The sequence below is a fragment of the Scyliorhinus torazame genome, chromosome 9 (genome assembly GCF_047496885.1).
Source record: "Scyliorhinus torazame isolate Kashiwa2021f chromosome 9, sScyTor2.1, whole genome shotgun sequence".
Lineage (NCBI taxonomy): Eukaryota > Metazoa > Chordata > Chondrichthyes > Carcharhiniformes > Scyliorhinidae > Scyliorhinus > Scyliorhinus torazame.
In genome coordinates, this window is record NC_092715.1 from 118315407 (window position 1) to 118335232 (window position 19826).

Genomic DNA, 19826 nt, shown 5'->3' on the forward strand with positions numbered 1-19826 from the left:
GTAAATGGGAGGAGGAGCTGGGGGAAGAGATTGAGGAGGGGCTGTGGGCAGATGCCCTAAGTAGGGTAAATTCCTCGTCCTCGTGTGCCAGGCTCAGCCTGATCCAATTCAAGGTTCTACACAGGGCGCATATGACGGGAGCAAGGCTGAGTAGATTTTTTGGAGTGGAGGATAGGTGCGGGAGGTGCGCGGGAAGCTCGGCGAACCACACCCACATGTTTTTGTCATGTCCGGTATTGCATAGGTTTTGGGTGGGTGTGGCAAGAGTGATCTCAAAGGTGGTGGGGGTCCGGGTCGAACCAAGCTGGGGGTTGGCTATATTTGGGGTTGCAGAAGAGCCGGGAGTGCAGGAGGCGAGAGAGGCCGATGTTTTGGCCTTTGCGTCCCCAGTAGCCCGGCGAAGGATTCTATTTATGTGGAAAGAAGCTAAGCCCCCGGGGTTGGAGGCCTGGATAAACGACATGGCAGGGTTTATAAAATTGGAGCGAATAAAGTACGCACTAAGAGGTTCGGCTCAGGGGTTCACCAGGCGGTGGCAACCGTTCCTTGACTATCTCGCAGAGCGATAAGGGAAAACAGGAAAGACAGCAGCAGCAACCCAGGGGGGAGGGGGGGGGGGGGTACATGTGGGTCCTTGGTTTTTTTTTGTTCTTTTCCATGCTAGTTGTTTATAATTATATTTATTTTTTCAATGTTACTATTTCTTTTTCTGCACTTGTTGTTAGTTAATATATTGTTTAAATAGCGGTCAATGTACATTTTGTTACAAAGTTGTAAAAATGGAAAATCCTTTTTGATCGAAAAAACTTTAATAAAATATATTTTTAAAAAAAAGGAGCGAAATCGGTCTATTGCAGTGGGTCCTTGTCCCGCTTCAGGATCAAATAAATCATCGCCCCGGACATTGTCGGGGGCAGGGTCCCCCCCTTCCTTGCCTCATTGAAAGTCCTCACCAGCAACGGGGCTAACAGGTCCGCATACTTCCTGTGAAACTCAACCGGGAACCCATCTGGTCCCGGGGCCTTCCCCGCCTGCATGCTCCCCAGTCCTTTAATCAGCTCCTCCAACCCAATTGGCGCCCCCAAACCAGCCACCTCCTGCTCCTCCACCCTCGGGAACCTCAGTTGATCCAGAAATCGTCGCATCCCCTCTTCCCCCGCTGGGGGCTGAGATCTGTACAGCTCCTCATAAAAGGCCTTAAATGCCTCATTTACTTTCACCGCACTCCGCACCGTAGTTCCCCTGCCATCCTTGACTCCACCTATCTCCCTCGCTGCCATCCTCTTACGGAGCTGATGTGCCAGCATCCGGCTCGCCTTCTCCCCATACTCGTACGTCGCCCCCTGTGCTTTCCTCCACTGTGCCTCTGCCTTCCCTGTGGTCAACAGGTCGAATTCCGTCTGGAGACTTTGCCTCTCCCTAAGTAGTCCCTCTTCAGGGGCCTCTGCATATCTCCTGTCCACCCTTAAGATCTCCCCCACTAACCTCTCCCTTTCCCTGCCCTCTCTCTTCTCCCTGTGAGCCCTGATGGAGATTAACTCTCCCCTGACCACCGCCTCCAGCGCCTCCCATACTACCCCCACCTGCACCTCCCCGTTGTCGTTGGCCTCCAAATACCTTTCAATGCACCCCATACCCTCCCGCACACCTCCTCATCTGCCAGCAGTCCCACATCCAAACGCCACAGCGGGCGTTGGTCCCTCTCCTCTCCCAACTCCAGTTCCACCCAGTGCAGGGCGTGGTCTGAGATGGCTATGGCCGAATACTCCGTTCCCTCCGTTTCCTCCACCGTGCCCTGCTCAGAACAAAAAAATCTATCCGGGCTTTGTGTACGTGGGGAAAAAAAAGAAAATTCCCTGGCCAGGGGCCTAGCAAATCTCCACGGATCCACTCCCCCCATCTGGTCCATAAACCCCCTGAGCACCTTGGCCGCAGCCGGCCTCTTCCCCGTCCTGGATCTGGAATGATCTAATGCTGGGTCCAACACCGTGTTGAAATCCCCCCCCCCCCCATTATCAAGCTTCCTACCTCCAGGTCCGGAATGTGCCCCAACATACGCTTCATAAATCCAGCATCGTCCCAGTTTGGGGCGTATACGTTTACCAATACCACCCACGCCCCCTGCAGCCTACCGCTCACCATCACGTATCGACCTCCATTGTCCACTACTATATTCTTGGCCTCAAACGACACCCGCTTCCCCACCAGTATTGCCACCCCTCTATTCTTCGCATCCAGCCCCAAATGGAATACCTGTCCTACCCATCCCTTTCTCAACCTGACCTGATCTGCCACCTTCAAATGTGTCTCCTAAAGCATGACCACGTCTGCCTTCAGTCCCTTTAAGTGCGCGAACACTCGGGCCCACTTAACCGGCCCATTCAGGCCCCTCACATTCGACGTTATCAGCCGGATTGGGGGGCCGGTGGGCCCACACCCCTACCTGCCGATTAGCCATCTCCTGTTCTAGGCCAGTCCCGTGCCCGCGCCTCCCGCACCCTCCAGACCCCCAGACGGGGGACCCCCGCCCCGACCACCTCTTCTGTTTTCAGTTCCCCCTCGGCCAATGCAGCAGCAATCCTATTTCCCCCCTCCCCCCCCCCCCCCACTTCCCCCTCCCCCCGCTAGATTCATATCGAGCTCTTTTGCTCCCCCCATAACACTCCCGTAAGTCAGCTGACACCTGCTGACCCCGGCTTCCCCCGCCTTCCCATTGACGCCCCCCCCGTGTGGAAATCCCCCCTCCTCCTCCTCCCCAGCAATCGGTCTGCGCTCCTCCATTCCCCCCCTCCGTCCTTCCCTAACACGGGAAAAAGCCCGCGCTTTCCTGAGCCAGCCCCGCCCCCTCTGGCGCAGCTCCTGTTGCGGCCTTATCCCAATTCCCCCATCCCCGGGCCTCTCCTCCCTACAGCACCGGCGCCCACATTCCCTCACAGTCTCCCCATCAGACCTCTTCCCCCATTCCCCATCCATCGCCCCACCCGTGGAACATTCCTTACGCATAGTTAAAACCCTGTATACAACCAACATCCCCCCCACAACCACAGACCCTCAGTTTGTGTCCAACTTTTCAGTTTGTATAAAGGTCCAAGCCTCTTCAGGCGTTTCAAAGTAGTGGTGTCGATCCTGAAATGTGACCCACAATCGCGCTGGCTGCAGCATTCCAAATGTCACCCCCTTCCTATGCAGCACCGCCTTGGCCCGATTAAAACCAGCTCTCTTCTTTGCCACCTCCGTACTCCAGACCTGATCGATTCGGATCACCGCATTCTCCCACCTGCTGCTCCGCTCCTTCTTGGCCCATCTCAGGACACACTCTCTGTCCACGAAACGATGAAACCTCACCACTATCGCCCTTGGCGGCTCGTTGGCCTTGGGTCTCCTCGCCAGGACCCGATGAGCCCCATCTAGCTCCAGGGGACTCAGAGAGGACTCCGCACCCATCAGCGAATGGAGCATCGTGCTCACATATGCCCCGGCATCGGCCCCCTCCACCCCTTCAGGGAGACCCAGAATCCGAAGATTCTTCCTCCTCGACCTGTTCTCCAGGTCCTCAAATCTTTCGGCCCACCTCTTGTGCAGCGCCTCGTGCTTCACCGCCAGGCCCAAGATCTCGTCCTCATTCTCGGTGGCTTTTTCCCGCACCTCTCGGATCTCTACCCCATGGGCCTTCTGGGTCTCCTTCAGCCCCTCGATCGCATCAGCAGTGGCGCCAGCACCTCTTTCTTAAGCTCCTCCACGCAGCGCCTGAGAAACCCCTGCTGCTCCGGCCCCCATGCCGCTCGATCTCCGCCCTCCACCATTTTGTTTTTTTCTCCCTTGCTTCTTTCGCTGCTCCAAAACAGCCTTTTTGACCTCTCCACTTCTGGTCCACTCCATATACTATGGAAGGGGGACCTTGCTCTCACCTTACCACACAGGAAGTCGTCGAAACATTTCCGTTGGGGCTCCTCTGGAGAGCCCAAAAGTCCGTTCTAGCGGGAGCCGCCGAAATGTGCGGCTTAGCTCCGCATCGCCGCAACCGGAAGTCAGGTGTTGAGCTTCTTGAGTGTTGTTGGAGCTGCATTCATCCAGGCAATGGAGAGTATTCCATTACACTCCTGACTTGTGCCTTGTCGATGGTGGACAGGCTTTGGGAGGGTCAGGAGGTGAGTTACGCGCCGTAGGATTCCCAACCTTTGACCTGCACTGGTAGCCACGGTATTAATATGACTAGTCGAGTTCAATTTAAGATCAATGGTAACCTCCAGGATGTTGATTACTCCTACTCCTATTTTGTATGTTTCTATGTTTAACTCTTGTTGTTAGTTGTCCATAATTGTGACAGTAAAAGGATGTGATCTAAACATTTTCAGGGTATCAGTCTTGTATTATAATAGTGTTACCTTACAGGAAGATAGGTCTTCAATGGAGGTTCTGTTCTGCACAACCATTATATTTCAATGTTATTCCTTGTACACCACTGCCCATTTTCCACCTCTCCCTCCTGACCCCACAAAAAAATTCCAAATCTGCTCAAAGCACAGTTCAGAAGTCAATATTCTTACAGAATTTTAATTATTGTAGTAGTGTTGAGATATCTGTTTACATCACAGTAAATTTAGCTCTCAAAGGATTCCTGTAATTCCATTAAAAATAGAAGATTTAATTAAAATAAAAATGAAATTATAATTATCCTTATTTGCCTCGGGCAAAGGTTATTCCACGTGAATGATTATTCACTGTTCAGTTGATTAAATATGAAACAACTTCATTGCAGCAGTCATAGGCATTTGTTGAGTGCCATGTATCAGCTGGCAGTAACTGCATTTGTTTCTTACTGTGTATTTTGTTGTTTCTTGGTTAGTACCTGCATGAAAATGGAATTGTTCATCGTGATCTCAAACCTGAAAATCTTCTCTACGATTCTCCTACTCCAGGTGCATTGTTAAAAATAGGTGAGTTGTGTAAATGGTTTTTACACATTGCAGTTGCAGGAGATGACAGATAACTATTTTGTCACAAAATTGTCCAGCTACTTTTGTTTCTTGCAAATAATTTTTGTGATTAAGCCAATATTTTAAGTGCAGGGAAGTACTATGACACAATACAGTGGCAAATTTAAAGGTGACAAACAGGCTTGTCCAAAGTTTTAACTCGGGGGCCGTATTTGCATAATGTCCCCATTCAAGGTGCCGGTGTGCAAATTTCAGAAAGATTCGCACAATAAACTGAATTTAAAAAATAATTGGGGTTCTAAGGAAAGAAAAAATGCTGATCAAAAGTACAATGTCATAGCAATAAATCATTAAGAGTAAGTTTTTAAAAAAGACCTGAGTGTGAGAGGATCGTGTATGTGGGTGGGTGAGTATGAGTAGGCACGTGTGTATGTGTTGCTGTGTGTGAGTGAGACAGAGTGTAAGGCAGATTCACACTCACCTCGATACTCACCCAGTCTCACACTCACCCTGCCACAATCAGTCTCGAACTCATCCCCACACACTCCCTCACACCATCTCTCACACTCACCCCACACACTCACTCAGTTTCTCGAACTCAGACCTCCCTGCACTTACTCATTCTCTCGAACTCCCCACTCAATCTCTTGCTCCCCCAGTCTCCCCCACTCGCTCCCCCAGCTTCCGCACTCGCTCCCCCAGACTCCCGCACTCGCTGCCCCAGTCCCTGCACTCGCTCCCCCAGCATCCGCACTCGCTCCCCCAGTCTCCCGCACTCGCTCCCCCAGTCTCCCGCACTCGTTCCCCCAGTCTTCCGCACTCGCTCCCCCAATCTCCCGCACTCACTCCCCCAGTCTCCCGCACTCGCTCTCCCAGTCTCCCGCACTCGCTCCCCCAGTCTCCCGCACTCGCTCCCCCAGTCTCCCGCACTCCCTCCCCCAGTCTCCCACACTCGCTCCCCCAGTCTCCCGCACTCGTTCCCCCAGTCTCCCGCACTCGTTCCCCCAGTCGCCCGCACTTGCTCCCCCAGTCACCCGCACTCGCTCCCCCAGTCTCCGCACTCACTTCCCCAGTCTCCCGCACTCGCTCCCCCAGTCTCCCGCACTCGCTCCCCCATTTTCTGCGCTCACTCCCCCACTCTCCGCACTCCCTCCCCCAATCTCCCGCACTCGCTCCCCCAATCCATCGCACTCTCTACCCAAGTCACCCGCACTCGCCCCCCCAGTCTCCCGCACTCGCTCCCCCAGTCTCCCGCACTCGCTCCCCCAATCCCCCGCACTCTCTACCCAAGTCACCCGCACTCGCTCCCCCAGTCTCTCGCACTCCCTCCCTCAATCTGCCGCACTCGCTCCCCCAATCCCCCGCACTCTCTCCCCCAATCCCTCGCACTCTCTCCCCCAATCTCCCGCACTCGCTCCCCCAGTCTCCCGCACTCGCTTCCCCAGTCTCCCGCACTCCCTCCCCCAATCTCCCACACTCGCTCCCCCAATCCCCCGCACTCTCTCCCCCAGTCGCCCGCACTCTCTCCCCCAGTCGCCCGCACTCGCTCCCCCAGTCTCCCGCACTCGCTCCCCCAGTCTCCCGCACTCGCTCCCCCAGCCTCCGCACTCGCTCCCCCCAGTCTCCCGCACTCGCTCCCCCAGTCTCCTGCACTCGCTCCCCCAGTCTCCGCACTCGCTCCCCCAATCTCACGCACTCGCTCCCCCAGTCTCCCGCACTCGTTCCCCCAGTCGCCCGCACTCGCTCCCCCAGTCACCCGCACTCGCTCCCCCAGTCTCCCGCACTCGCTCCCCCAATCTCCCGCGCTCGCTCCCCCAGTCTCCCGCACTCGCTCCCCCAATCACCCGCACTCTCTACCCAAGTCACCCGCACTCGCTCCCCCAGTCTCTCGCACTCCCTCCCTCAATCTGCCGCACTCGCTCCCCCAATCCCCCGCACTCTCTCCCCCAATCCCCCGCACTCGCTCCCCCAATCTCCCGCACTCGCTCCCCCAGTCTCCCGCACTCACTCCCCCAGCCTCCCGCACTCGCTCCCCCAGTCTCCCGCACTCGCTCCCCCAGTCTCCCGCACTCGCTCCCCCAGTCTCCCGCACTCCCTCCCCCAATCTCCCGCACTCGCTCCCCCAATCCCCCGCACTCTCTACCCAAGTCACCCGCACTCGCTCCCCCAATCTCCCGCACTCGCTCCCCCAGTCTCCCGCACTCGCTTCCCCAGTCTCCGCACTCGCTCCCTCAGTCTCGCGCACTCGCTCCCCCAGTCTCCGCACTCGCTCCCCCAGTCTCCCGCACTCGCTCCCCCAGTCTCCCGCACTCGCTCTCCCAGTCTCCGCACTCGCTCCCCCAGTCTCCGCACTCGTTCCCCAGTCTCCCGCACTCGCTCCCCCAGTCTCCGCACTCGTTCCCCAGTCTCCCGCACTCGCTCCCCCAGTCTCCGCACTCGTTCCCCAGTCTCCCGCACTCGCTCCCCCAGTCTCCGCACTCGCTCCGCCAGTCTCCCGCACTCGCTCCCCCATTTTCTGCACTTGCTCCCCCAGTCTCCCGCACTCGCTCCCCCATTTTCTGCACTCGCTTCCCCACTCTCCGCACTCGCTTCCCCAGTCTCCGCACTCGCTCCCCCACTCAACACACTCGCTCCCCCAGTCTCCCGCACTCGTTCCCCCAGTCTCCCGCACTCGCTCCCCCAGTCTCCTGCACTCGCTCCCCCAGTCTCCGCACTCGCTCCCCAGTCTCCCGCACTCGCTCTCGCAGTCTCCTGCACTCGCTCTCCCAGTCTCCGCACTCGCTCCCCCAGTCTCCCGCACTCGTTCCCCCAGTCTCCCGCACTCGCTCTCCCAGTCTCCGCACTCGCTCCCCCAGTCTCCCGCACTCGCTCCCCCAGTCTCCTGCACTCGCTCCCCCATTTTCTGCACTCGCTCCCCCAGTCTCCGCACTCGCTCCCCCAGTCTTCACACTCGCTTCCCCAGTCTCCCGCACTCACTCCCCCAGTCTCCCGCACTCGCTCCCCCAGTCTCCCGCACTCGTTCCCCCAGTCTCCCGCACTCGCTCCCCCAGTCTCCGCACTCGCTTCCCCAGTCTCCGCACTCGCTCCCCCAGTCTCCCGCACTCTCGCTTCCCCAGTCTCCCGCACACGCTTCCCCAGTCTCCCGCACTCGCTCCCCCAGTCTCCGCACTCGCTTCCCCAGTCTCCCGCACTCGCTCCCCCACTCTCCGCACACGCTTCCCCAGTCTCCGCACTCGCTTCCCCAGTCTCCGCACTCGCTCCCCCAGTCTCCCGCACTCGCTCCCCCAGTCTCCCGCACTCGCTCCCCCAGTCTCCCGCACTCGCTCCCCCAGTCTCCCGCACTCGCTCCCCCAGTCTCCTGCACTCGCTCCCCCAGTCTCCCGCACTCAATTCCCCAGTCTCCCGCACTCGCTCCCCCAGTCTCCCGCACTCGCTCCCCCAGTCTCCCGCACTCGCTCCCCCAGTCTCCCGCACTCGCTCCCCCAGTCTCCCGCACTCGCTTCCCCAGTCTCCGCACTCGTTCCCCAGTCTCCCGCACTCGCTCCCCCAGTCTCCGCACTCGCTCCCCCAGTCTCCCGCACTCGCTCCCCCAGTCTCCGCACTCGCTCCACCAGTCTCCCGCACTCGCTCCCCCAGTCTCCCGCACTCGCTTCCCCCAGTCTCCCGCACTCGCTCCCCCAGTCTCCCGCACTCGCTCCCCCACTCTCCGCACTCGCTCCCCCAGTCTCCCGCACTCGCTCCCCCAGTCTCCCGCACTCGCTCCCCCAGTCTCCCGCACTCGCTCCCCCAGTCTCCCGCACTCGCTCCCCCAGTCTCCCGCACTCGCTCCCCCAGTCTCCGCACTCGCTTCCCCACTCTCCGCACACGCTTCCCCAGTCTCCCGCACACGCTTCCCCAGTCTCCCGCACTCGCTCCCCCAGTCTCCGCACTCGCTTCCCCAGTCTCCCGCACACGCTTCCCCAGTCTCCCGCACTCGCTCCCCCAGTCTCCGCACTCGCTTCCCCAGTCTCCCGCACTCGCTCCCCCACTCTCCGCACACGCTTCCCCAGTCTCCGCACTCGCTTCCCCAGTCTCCGCACTCGCTCCCCCAGTCTCCCGCACTCGCTCCCCCAGTCTCCCGCACTCGCTCCCCCAGTCTCCCGCACTCGCTCCCCCAGTCTCCCGCACTCGCTCCCCCAGTCTCCTGCACTCGCTCCCCCAGTCTCCCGCACTCAATTCCCCAGTCTCCCGCACTCGCTCCCCCAGTCTCCCGCACTCGCTCCCCCAGTCTCCCGCACTCGCTCCCCCAGTCTCCCGCACTCGCTCCCCCAGTCTCCCGCACTCGCTTCCCCAGTCTCCGCACTCGTTCCCCAGTCTCCCGCACTCGCTCCCCCAGTCTCCGCACTCGCTCCCCCAGTCTCCCGCACTCGCTCCCCCAGTCTCCGCACTCGCTCCACCAGTCTCCCGCACTCGCTCCCCCAGTCTCCCGCACTCGCTTCCCCCAGTCTCCCGCACTCGCTCCCCCAGTCTCCCGCACTCGCTCCCCCACTCTCCGCACTCGCTCCCCCAGTCTCCCGCACTCGCTCCCCCAGTCTCCGCACTCGCTACCCCAGTCTCCGCACTCGCTCCCCCAGTCTCCCGCACTCGCTCCCCCAGTCTCACGCACTCGCTTCCCCACTCTCCGCACTCGCTCCCCAGTCTCCCGCACTCGCTCTCCCAGTCTCCGCACTCGCTCCCCCACTCTCCGCACTCGCTTCCTCAGTCTCCCGCACTCGCTCTCCCAGTCTCCGCACTCGCTCTCCCAGTCTCCGCACTCGCTCCCCCAGTCTCCCGCACTCGCTGCCCCAGTCCCTGCACTCGCTGCCCCAGTCTCCCGCACTCGCTGCCCCAGTCTCCCGCACTCGCTGCCCCAGTCTCCCGCACTCGCTGCCCCAGTCTCCCGCGCTCGCTCCCCCAGTCTCCGCACTCGCTCCCCCACTCTCCGCACTCGTTTCCCCAGTCTCCCGCACTCGCTCTCCCACTCTCCGCCCTCGTTTCCCCAGTCTCCCGCACTCGCTCCCCCACTCTCCGCACTCGTTTCCCCAGTCTCCCGCACTCGCTCTCCCAGTCTCCGCACTCGCTCCCCCAGTCTCCCGCACTCGCTCCCCCAGTCTCCCGCACTCGCTCCCCCAGTCTCCCGCACTCGCTTCCCCAGTCTCCGCACTCGCTCCCCAGTCTCCGCACTCGCTCCCCAGTCTCCCGCACTCGCTCCCCCAGTCTCCCGCACTCGCTCCCCCAGTCTCCCGCACTCGCTCCCCCAGTCTCCCGCACTCGCTCCCCCACTCTCCGCACTCGCTTCCCCAGTCTCCCGCCCTCGCTACCCCAGTCTCCCGCACTCGCTCCCCCAGTCTCCCGCACTCGCTCCCCCAGTCTCCCGCACTCGCTCCCCCACTCTCCGCACTCGCTCCCCCAGTCTCTGCACTCGCTCCCCCAGTCTCCGCACTCACTCCCCCAGTCTCCGCACTCGCTTCCCCAGTCTCCGCACTCGCTCCCCCACTCTCCGCACTCGCTCCCTCAGTCTTCGCACTCGCTCCCCCAGTCTCCGCACTCACTCCCCCAGTCTCCGCACTCGCTTCCCCAGTCTTCGCACTCGCTCCCCCAGTCTCCCGCACTCGTTCCCCCACTCTCCGCACTCGCACCCACAATCTCCCGCCCTCGCTCCCCCAGTCTCCCGCACTCGCTCCCCCAGTCTCCCGCACTCGCTTCCCCAGTCTCCCGCGCTCGCTCCCCCAGTCTCCCGCACTCGCTCCCCCAATCTCACGCACTCGCTCCCCCATTTTCTGCACTCGCTCCCCCACTCTCCGTACTCGCTTCCCCAATCTCCCGCACTCGCTCCCCCAGTCTACCGCACTCGCTCCCCCACTCAACGCACTCGCTTCCCCAGTCTCCCGCACTCGCTCCCCCAGTCTCCCGTACTCGCTATCCCAGTCTCCCGCACTCGCTCTCCCAGTCTCCGCACTCGCTCCCCCACTCTCCGCACTCGCTCCCCCAGTCTCCCGCACTCGCTCTCCCAGTCTCCGCACTCGCTCCCCCAGTCTCCCGCACTCGTTCCCCCAGTCTCCCGCACTCGCTCCCCCATTTTCTGCACTCGCTCCCCCAGTCTCCCGCACTCGTTCCCCCAGTCTCCCGCACTCGCTCCCCCACTCTCCGCACTCGCTCCCCCAGTCTCCGCACTCGCTCCCCCAGTCTCCCGCACTCGCTCCCCCAGTCTTCACACTCGCTTCCCCAGTCTCCCGCACTCACTCCCCCAGTCTCCTGCACTCGCTCCCCCAGTCTCCCGCACTCGCTCCCCCAGTCTCCTGCACTCGCTCCCCCAGTCTCCCGCACTCGCTCCCCCAGCCTCCCGCACTCGCTCCCCCAGCCTCCCGCACTCGCTCCCCCAGCCTCCCGCACTCGCTCCCCCAGTCTCCCGCACTCGCTCCCCCAGTCTCCCGCACTCGCTCCCCCAGTCTCCCGCACTCGCTCCCCCAGTCTCCCGCACTCCATTCCCCAGTCTCCCGCACTCGCTTCCCCAGTCTCCGCACTCGCTTCCCCAGTCTCCCGCACTCGCTTCCCCAGTCTCCGCACTCGCTCCCCCAGTCTCCCGCACTCGCTTCCCCAGTCTCCCGCACTCGCTTCCCCAGTCTCCCGCACTCGCTCCCCCAGTCTCCCGCACTCGCTCCCCCACTCTCCGCACTCGCTTCCCCAATCTCCCGCACTCTCTCCCCCAGTATCCCGCACTTGCACCCCCAATCTCCCGCACTCGCTCCCCCAGTCTCCGCACTCGCTCCCCAAGTCTCCCGCACTCGCTACCCCCGTCTACCGCACTCGCTCCCCCAGTCTCCCGCACTCGCTCCCCCAGTCTCCCGCACTCGCTCCCCCAGTCTCCCGCACTCGCTCCCCCAGTCTCCCGCACTCGCTCCCCCAGTCTCCCGCACTCGCTCCCCCAGTCTCCCGCACTCGCTCCCCCAGTCTCCCGCACTCGCTCCCCCAGTCTCCGCACTCGCTCCCCCAGTCTCCGCACTCGCTTCCCCAGTCTCCGCACTCGCTTCCCCAGTCTCCCGCACTCGCTCTCCCAGTCTCCCGCACTCGCTGCCCCAGTCCCTGCACTCGCTCCCCCAGCCTCCGCACTCGCTCCCCCAGTCTCCCGCACTCGCTCCCCCAGTCTCCGCACTCGTTTCCCCAGTCTCCCGCAGTCGCTCTCCCAGTCTCCGCACTCGCTCCCCCAGCCTCCCGCATCGCTCCCCCAGTCTCCCACACTCGCTCCCCCACTCTCCGCACTCGCTTCCCCAGTCTCCCGCCCTCGCTCCCCCAGTCTCCCGCACTCGCTTCCTCAGTCTCCGCACTCGCTTCCCCAGTCTCCGCACTCGCTCCCCCAGTCTCCGCACTCGCTCCTCCAGTCTCCCGCACTCGCTCCCCCAGTCTCCCGCACTCGCTCCCCCAGTCTCCGCACTCGCTCCCCCAGTCTCCGCACTCGCTTCCCCAGTCTCCGCACTCGCTTCCCCAGTCTCCCGCACTCGCTCTCCCAGTCTCCCGCACTCGCTGCCCCAGTCCCTGCACTCGCTCCCCCAGCCTCCGCACTCGCTCCCCCAGTCTCCCGCACTCGCTCCCCCAGTCTCCGCACTCGTTTCCCCAGTCTCCCGCAGTCGCTCTCCCAGTCTCCGCACTCGCTCCCCCAGCCTCCCGCATCGCTCCCCCAGTCTCCCACACTCGCTCCCCCACTCTCCGCACTCGCTTCCCCAGTCTCCCGCCCTCGCTCCCCCAGTCTCCCGCACTCGCTTCCTCAGTCTCCGCACTCGCTTCCCCAGTCTCCGCACTCGCTCCCCCAGTCTCCGCACTCGCTCCCCCAGTCTCCTGCACCGCTGCCCCAGTCCCTGCACTCGCTCCCCCAGCCTCCGCACCCGCTCCCCCACTCTCCGCACTCGTTTCCCCAGTCTCCGCACTCGCTCCCCCAGTCTCCCGCACCCGCTCCCTCAGTCTCCCGCACTCGCTCCCTCAGTCTTCGCACTCGCTCCCCCAGTCTCCCGCACTCGCTCCCCCAGTCTCCGCACTCGCTCCTCCAGTCTCCCGCACTCGCTCCCCCAGTCTCACGCACTCGCTCCCCCAGTCGCCGCACTCGCTCCCCCAGTCTCCCGCACTCGCTCCCCCAGTCTCCGCACTCGATTCCCCAGTCTCCCGCACCCGCTCCCCCAGTCTCCCGCACTCGCTCCCCCAGTCTGCCGCACTCGCTCACCCAGTCTCCGCACTCGATTCCCCAGTCTCCCGCACCCGCTCCCCCAGTCTCCCGCACTCGCTCCCCCAGTCTCTGCACACGCTCCTGGACGTCACTCTCCTTGGGCCCGTCTGACCATCACTCCTTCCCGAATCTGCCAGGATTTCACTTCTCCCGAGCCCGCCTAGTCTTCACTCTTTTTGGACCCGACTGGACTTCACTATCCACAGGCCTGCCTGGACTTCACCCTCCCCGGGCCGGCTTGGACTTCACTCTCCCCAGGTCCACTTGGACGTCACTCTCCCTGGGCCCGTCTGACCTTCACTCTTCTCGGACCCGCCAGGACTTTATTCTTCCCAGACCTGCCTGCACTTCACCCTCCCCGGGCCTACTTGGACATCACCCTCCCCGGGCCCGCTTGGACATCACTCTCTCTGGGCCCACTTGACCTTCACTCTTCTCGGACCCGCCAGGACTTCATTATTCCCAGACCCGCCAGGACCCCACTCTCCCCAGGCCTGCTTGGAAAATACTCTCCCTGGGCCCACTTGACCTTCACTCTTCTCGGACCCACCTGGGCTTCAGTCCTCCCTGGCTTGCCTGGACTTTGCTCTTCCAGGGCCTACCTGGACTTTGCTCTTCCAGGGCCTACCTGGACTTTGCTCTTCCCGGGCCCCCTGGACTTCACCTCCCGGGCCTGCCTGGACTTCACCTCCCGGACCTGCCTGGACTTCACCTCCCGGGCCTGCCTGGACTTCACCTCCTGAGCCTACCTGGACTTCACCTCCCTGGCCTGCCTGGACTTCACCTCTTGGGCCTGCCTGGACTTCACCTCCCAGGCCTGCCTAGACTTCACCTCCCGGGCCTGCCTGGACTTCACCTCCCGGGCCTGCCTGGACTTCATCTCCTGGCCCTGCTTGGACTTTGCTCTTCCTGGACCCGTTGGGACTTCCCTCCTCCTGGGCCCGCCTGGACTTCACTCTTCCCAGCCCGCCTGGACGTCAGTCTTCCTGGTTCCACCTGGATCTCACTCTCGCCAGGACCAGATGAACTTCACTCTCCCTGGGCCATGTCCAATGTCAGGGCTGAGTACTGGACTGCATGTCCCCCCTGCTCACCAGTCGCTCGCTCCTTTGCTCTGCCCCCCACTCAAGTCGCCCACCCGCTCCAATTCCCCGCAGTCTTTCAGCTCCAACCTGTCTGCTCTTCATCAAACTTACTTGTCTGCTTTGTTCTCCCCCATTCAGAAACAGTGAAATTAAAAATGTTACCCAGCAACCGATAACATGAGCTTGTCCAATCACATGCTGATTCATTCATGTATTGGCTGCTGATATGCAGCCTATTAGCAGCCAATGTCTGGAGAAACTAAGTCTGTGGTTGTATGAGCAAGCACTGAACGTGTTATAAACGTCTGTGGGAAGTTTTGTAGTTGAACGATTGCCTACACGATACTGATGTGGCAGGCCACATGAAAATGTCTCATGGCCTGCGGGCCAGGGCTTTAACAAGCCTGTATTAAACTGCTTTTTTGGCAATCACTCACTAACGAGTATGATTGTCCACCTAAGAAACTCACTGTTACTGTTCTGTGGGTCCTTGCGTGGCTGAGGCGCCCGATCCTGGAGCCGCATCTTCGATTACACAGTTGTCAGGTGTTTGCAGGAGGTGGGATTGGTCCTTAGACTCTAGATCACTTTCTCAGGCTACTTTTCCAGACCGCCTCTGGCCGTCACGTGTCTTCGAAGAAAAGTGTTCCTTCAATCAGAAGGTTCCTCCAACTAGGTCTTCCTAGGGAACAAGTGTTCCCCAGGCATTGATATCTGTGTTAATGAGGAAGTTGCAGATTTTTGGCACATCGACAGCGAAGGAACAGTGATACAGTCCCAAATCGGAATGGTGTACGATTTGGAGGGAATTATGGCTTGGAGGGAAACTTAAAGGTGATGGTGTTTCCATGCATCTGCCGCTCTTGTTCTTCAAGCTAGTAGAGGTGGCAGGTTTGTAGAATGTAATTGAAGAAGGCTTGATAAGCAGTTACAGTGCATCTTTAGATGGTATACACTGCTGCTTACAGGAGGGAATAAATGATTAAAGTGGTGAAAGGGTTGCTGGTTTGTCCTCGGTGGTGTCACATTTCTTGTGTTGTTGGAGCTGCACTCATCCTGGCAAGTGGAGAGTATTCCATCACACTCCTGACTTGTACTTTGTAGTTTAATTATCCACCATTCATGACTGTAGACGCTAGAGCTGCAGAGCTTTGATCTGATCTGATGGTTTGAGCCGGCTTTGTTCTGAGCATCACGATGGACTCAATGGCCTTCTGCACTGTAACAATTTTGTGATTAACTATCACATGCTGGCTCTGCTATTTAGCATGCATTCTGACGTGCTCTCTAATACTCCTTGTTGAACCAGGGTTGATCCCCTTGCTTGATGGGAAAAGTAGAGTGATGTTTTTTCCGGATCAAAAGATTATGGAATGTGGTTGAATATGATTCTGCTGCTGCTAATGGTCCACATTTTGAGCTGCTTAATTTGTTCTGAGTCTCACCCATTTAACACAGTGGTAGTGGCACACAACATGATGGAGGGTATCCTCCATGCGAAGATGAGCTTTACAAATACTCTATGGTAGTCTCTCCTACAAATTGTCTCACAAAAAGATGCATCTGTGACAGGTAGCTTGGTGAGGGCAAGGTCAAATAGATTTTTCCCTCTTGTTGATTCTGTCACCACCTGTCACAGGCCGAGTCTGATCATAGAACATACAGTGCAGAAGGAGGCTATTCAACCCATCGAGTCTGCACCGACCCACTTAAGCCCTCACTTCCACCCTATCCCTGTAACCCAACAACCCCTCCTAACCTACTTGGTCACTAAGGGCAATTTATCATAGCCAATCCACCTAACCTGAATGCCTTGGACTGTGGGAAGAAACCGGAGCACCCGGAGAAAACCACTCAGACACGGGGAGAACATGCAGACTCCGCACAGACAGTGACCCAGCGGGGAATCGAACCTGGGACCCTGGTGCTGTGAAGCCACAGTGCTATCCACTTGTGCTGCCCGTGCTGATATATATGTCCATCAGGACGAGGCCAGCTGGATCACCATTTTACTACCAATCCACACTTGTAATGGACATTGAAGTACATCAACTGGAGTACATTTGTGTGCCCTTGCTATCCTCAGTGTTGCTTCCAGGCAGTGTTCGACGTGGAGGAGTACTGATTCATTAGCCTTGGGAGGGAGGTAGGAGGTTTCCTTTTTAACGTTTGACCTGATGCCTTGAGACGTAATGCAGTCTGAAATCAATGCTGTGGACTCCTGAAACACATGTTCCCAACTGTATATCACTCATTGTTCTGTCACTATCTGCCAGTGAGGCAAGATATATGCAAGGTTGGTGATGGAAGATTCTGGGACATTGCTTGCAAAGTTTGATTTGGTGAGTATGATTGTGACCTGAATTTTCATTAACACAGAGAGGATCTCCAGTTTTGCCAAAATGGCACTGGAGACCCAATTTAATAAGTCTTGCTCCCGAACCCAGCCTCCATCATTTTTGCTGGGGGGAGGGCAGGTGGTTCGTGGTTTGTACATCTGTGGTTCACGGAGGCGCATGTGCAATTGCAGCTGTCCTCAAACAATTCCAATTTTTGTAACTCGGATGTTCAAAAATGGGCTTTCGACCTTCCAGGAGAAGGTCTAAAGCTGCCAGAATTCTGAGTACAATTTTGGATAGGTCCAGACAGACAATTGGGTCAGGTAAGATACTCTCTGAAAAGGTCATGTGCCATTTGGGATTGTTAAAAGTAGACACTAACATGCGTAGAAGGTGGATAAATTCATTGGAGCTGTCAAGCGAATTGTTAAGTTGGCAAGACAATGCGGCACGTGGTTATAGATCATAGAATTTACAGTGCAGAAGGAGGCCATCCGGCCCATCGAGTCTGCACCGGCTCTTGGAAAGAGCATCCTCCCCAAGCCCACACCACCCCATCCCCAGTAACCCCACTCAACCAATCCTAAGGGGAATTTTGGACACTAAGGGCAATTTAGCATGGCCAATCCACCTAACCTGCACATCTTTGGACTGTGGGCGGAAACCGAAGCACCCGGAGGAAACCCACGCACACACGGGGAGAACGTGCAGACTCCACACAGACAGTGACCCAGCCGGGAATCGAACCTGGGACCCTGGAGCTGTGAAGCAATTGTGCTAACCACTATGCTACCATGCTGCCCTTGCTGCCTCAGGGTGCTGAGGACCCGGGTTTGAATCCCGGCCCTGGGTCACTGTCCGTGTGGAGTTTGCACATACTCCCCGTGTCTGCGTGGGTTTCACCCCTACAACCCAAAGATGGGCAGGTTAGGTGGATTGGCCACACTAAATTTCCCCTAAATTGGAAAACAAATGTTGGCAAGACAATTGTCAAGCTGTCATGGGAACTGTCAGTCTGTCAAAGGAGCTGTCAATATCTTTGTAACTGTCATGGCAACTGTCAAGCTGTTCGTAACAGTCAAGGCTTTTAAGTCCCCAGGCCTTTAAAATTAAAATAAATCATGCTGCAGTTTAAAAAAGCATGTTTGCTATTTCACTCTTTCTGTTGACATATGCCTGAGGGCTACCATTATAGAATTTGTGTTGCATGACTGATTTCACAATCTATCATTATCACAGTGGGGTGCTTGTCAGTTCACAGCTTGACAGCTCTAAGGGTGGAATCTTCCGGTGGCAGACAGGGCATGAGGCCAAATACTAGTTTCACGACATTGGGATGAACTGTAGGAATTAAGCTCTCAGTAATGTAAAGGTGGGTCAAAATCTGGTTGAGCTTCATGACAAAGTTGGGAATCCCTTTTGCAAGCATTAACATGCCGTACATGCTCATTTTAAAAGCCACCTTGCCATAATTAAGTTCCCCAGAAAAATTAAGCTCCCTGGCAGTGAGAAATTAGAATGTTAATTTTTATGATTATGTGGGTGGTATGCACCTGGGGAGGTAGACATCTTCCACGATTATCGGTGAGTTGCTGCTGTATTATCATAGTCAGAGAGGTCTACAGCATTGAAAAGGCCATTTGGCCCATCGCGTAGGCGCTGGTCAAAAACAACCACCGAAGCATTCTTATCCCATTTTTAACACTTGGTCCATAGCCTTGTATACCTTGGCATCGCAAGTGCACATCTAAATATTTTTCAAATGATATGTGGGTCGCTGGTTCTTCCTGACAGTAAATTCCAGACTCCCCCCACCCTCTGTGTGAAAATGTTTTTCCTCACATCCTCTCTAAACCTCCTGCCCCACACCTTGAATCTATGGCCCCTTGTCATTGATCCCTCCACCAAGGGATAAAGTTTCTTCCTGTCTATCTATGCCCCATATAATTTTATACATCCGAATCATGTCCCCCTTCGTCTCCTCTGCTCCAAGGAAAACAAACCTAGTCTATCCAATCTCTTTTTATAAGTAAAACTCTCCAGCCCAGGCAACATCCTTGTAAATCTCCTCTTCAGGGGCTGGTTTAGCACACTGGGCTAAATCGCTGGCTTTTAAAGCAGACCAAGCAGGCCAGCAACACGGTTCAATTCCCGTACCAGCCTCCCCGAACAGGCGCCGGAATGTGGCGACTAGGGGCTTTTCACAGTAACTTCATTGAAGCCTACTTGTGACAATAAGCGATTTTCATTTCATTTCATTTCACCCTTTCTCAACCTATCACATCCCACCTATAATGTGCATTCCAGAACTGCGCACAAAACTCTTGCTGTGGCCTAACTAATGTTTTATACAGTTCCAGCATAACTTCCCTGCTCTTAATTATATGCTATAGCTAATAAAGGTAAGTATACCATATGCCTTCTTAACCACTGTATCCATCTGCTCTGCTACCTTAAGGGACCGGTATGCATGTACACCAAGATCCCTCTGATTCTCGGTGCTTCCCAGGCTCCTGCCATTCATCATGTATTCCTTGCCTTGCTTATCCAGCCTAAGTACATCACCTCACACTTACCCAGATTGAATTCCATCTGCAACCGACCAGCCATCTGAGCAGCCCGTCTATATCCTCCTGTAATCTAAGGCTATCCTCCTCACTATTTACCACCCCACCGATTTTCGTATTATCCCTGAAATTAGTGATCAACCCTCCTACATTCATGTCTAAATCATTTATATAAATCACAAACAGCAAGGGCCCCAACATTGATCCCTGCGGGACCGCATTGGACACAGGCTTCCAGTCAGAAAAATACCCTCAAGCATCATCATCTGCTTCCTGCCACTCAGCCAATTCTGGATCCAAAAAAATCAAGTATGTAATGAGAGGGTCGGGTGAAAGGTTCTTTGTGAGGTGGCAGCCGTTCATTTCCTAATTCAGGGAGTTGGTCCCTGTCAGATGCTACAGTGGGAGGGGGGATATAAGGGATTGATTGTTGTTCTTTGAGGTTTGTGGGATTGGGTGGAAGGATTAAATATTGTTAACTTTGGTATGTACATGCTGGAAAGATGTTATATTGAAAATTTGTTAATAAAAATATTTTTTTAAATTCTGGATCCAATTTGCCATGGGCTCTTACCTTTCCTATCAGTATGCCTTGTGGTACCTTATCAAAAGCCCTGCTGAAGTCCAAGTAGACTACATCAAATGCATTGTCCTCATCACACACC

The 19826-nt window shown here is 57.5% G+C and overlaps 1 protein-coding gene across 1 annotated transcript in view; it reads left to right on the forward strand.

Annotated features, from left to right (window-relative positions):
* camk4 (calcium/calmodulin-dependent protein kinase IV) overlaps positions 1–19826 on the forward strand; it is a 217005-nt gene that overhangs the window by 158089 nt on the left and 39090 nt on the right. The window contains exon 6 of the mRNA XM_072516421.1: positions 4847–4937. Within this exon, the coding sequence (XP_072372522.1) occupies positions 4847–4937 (91 nt within the window). The remainder of the gene's footprint in view (positions 1–4846; positions 4938–19826) is intronic.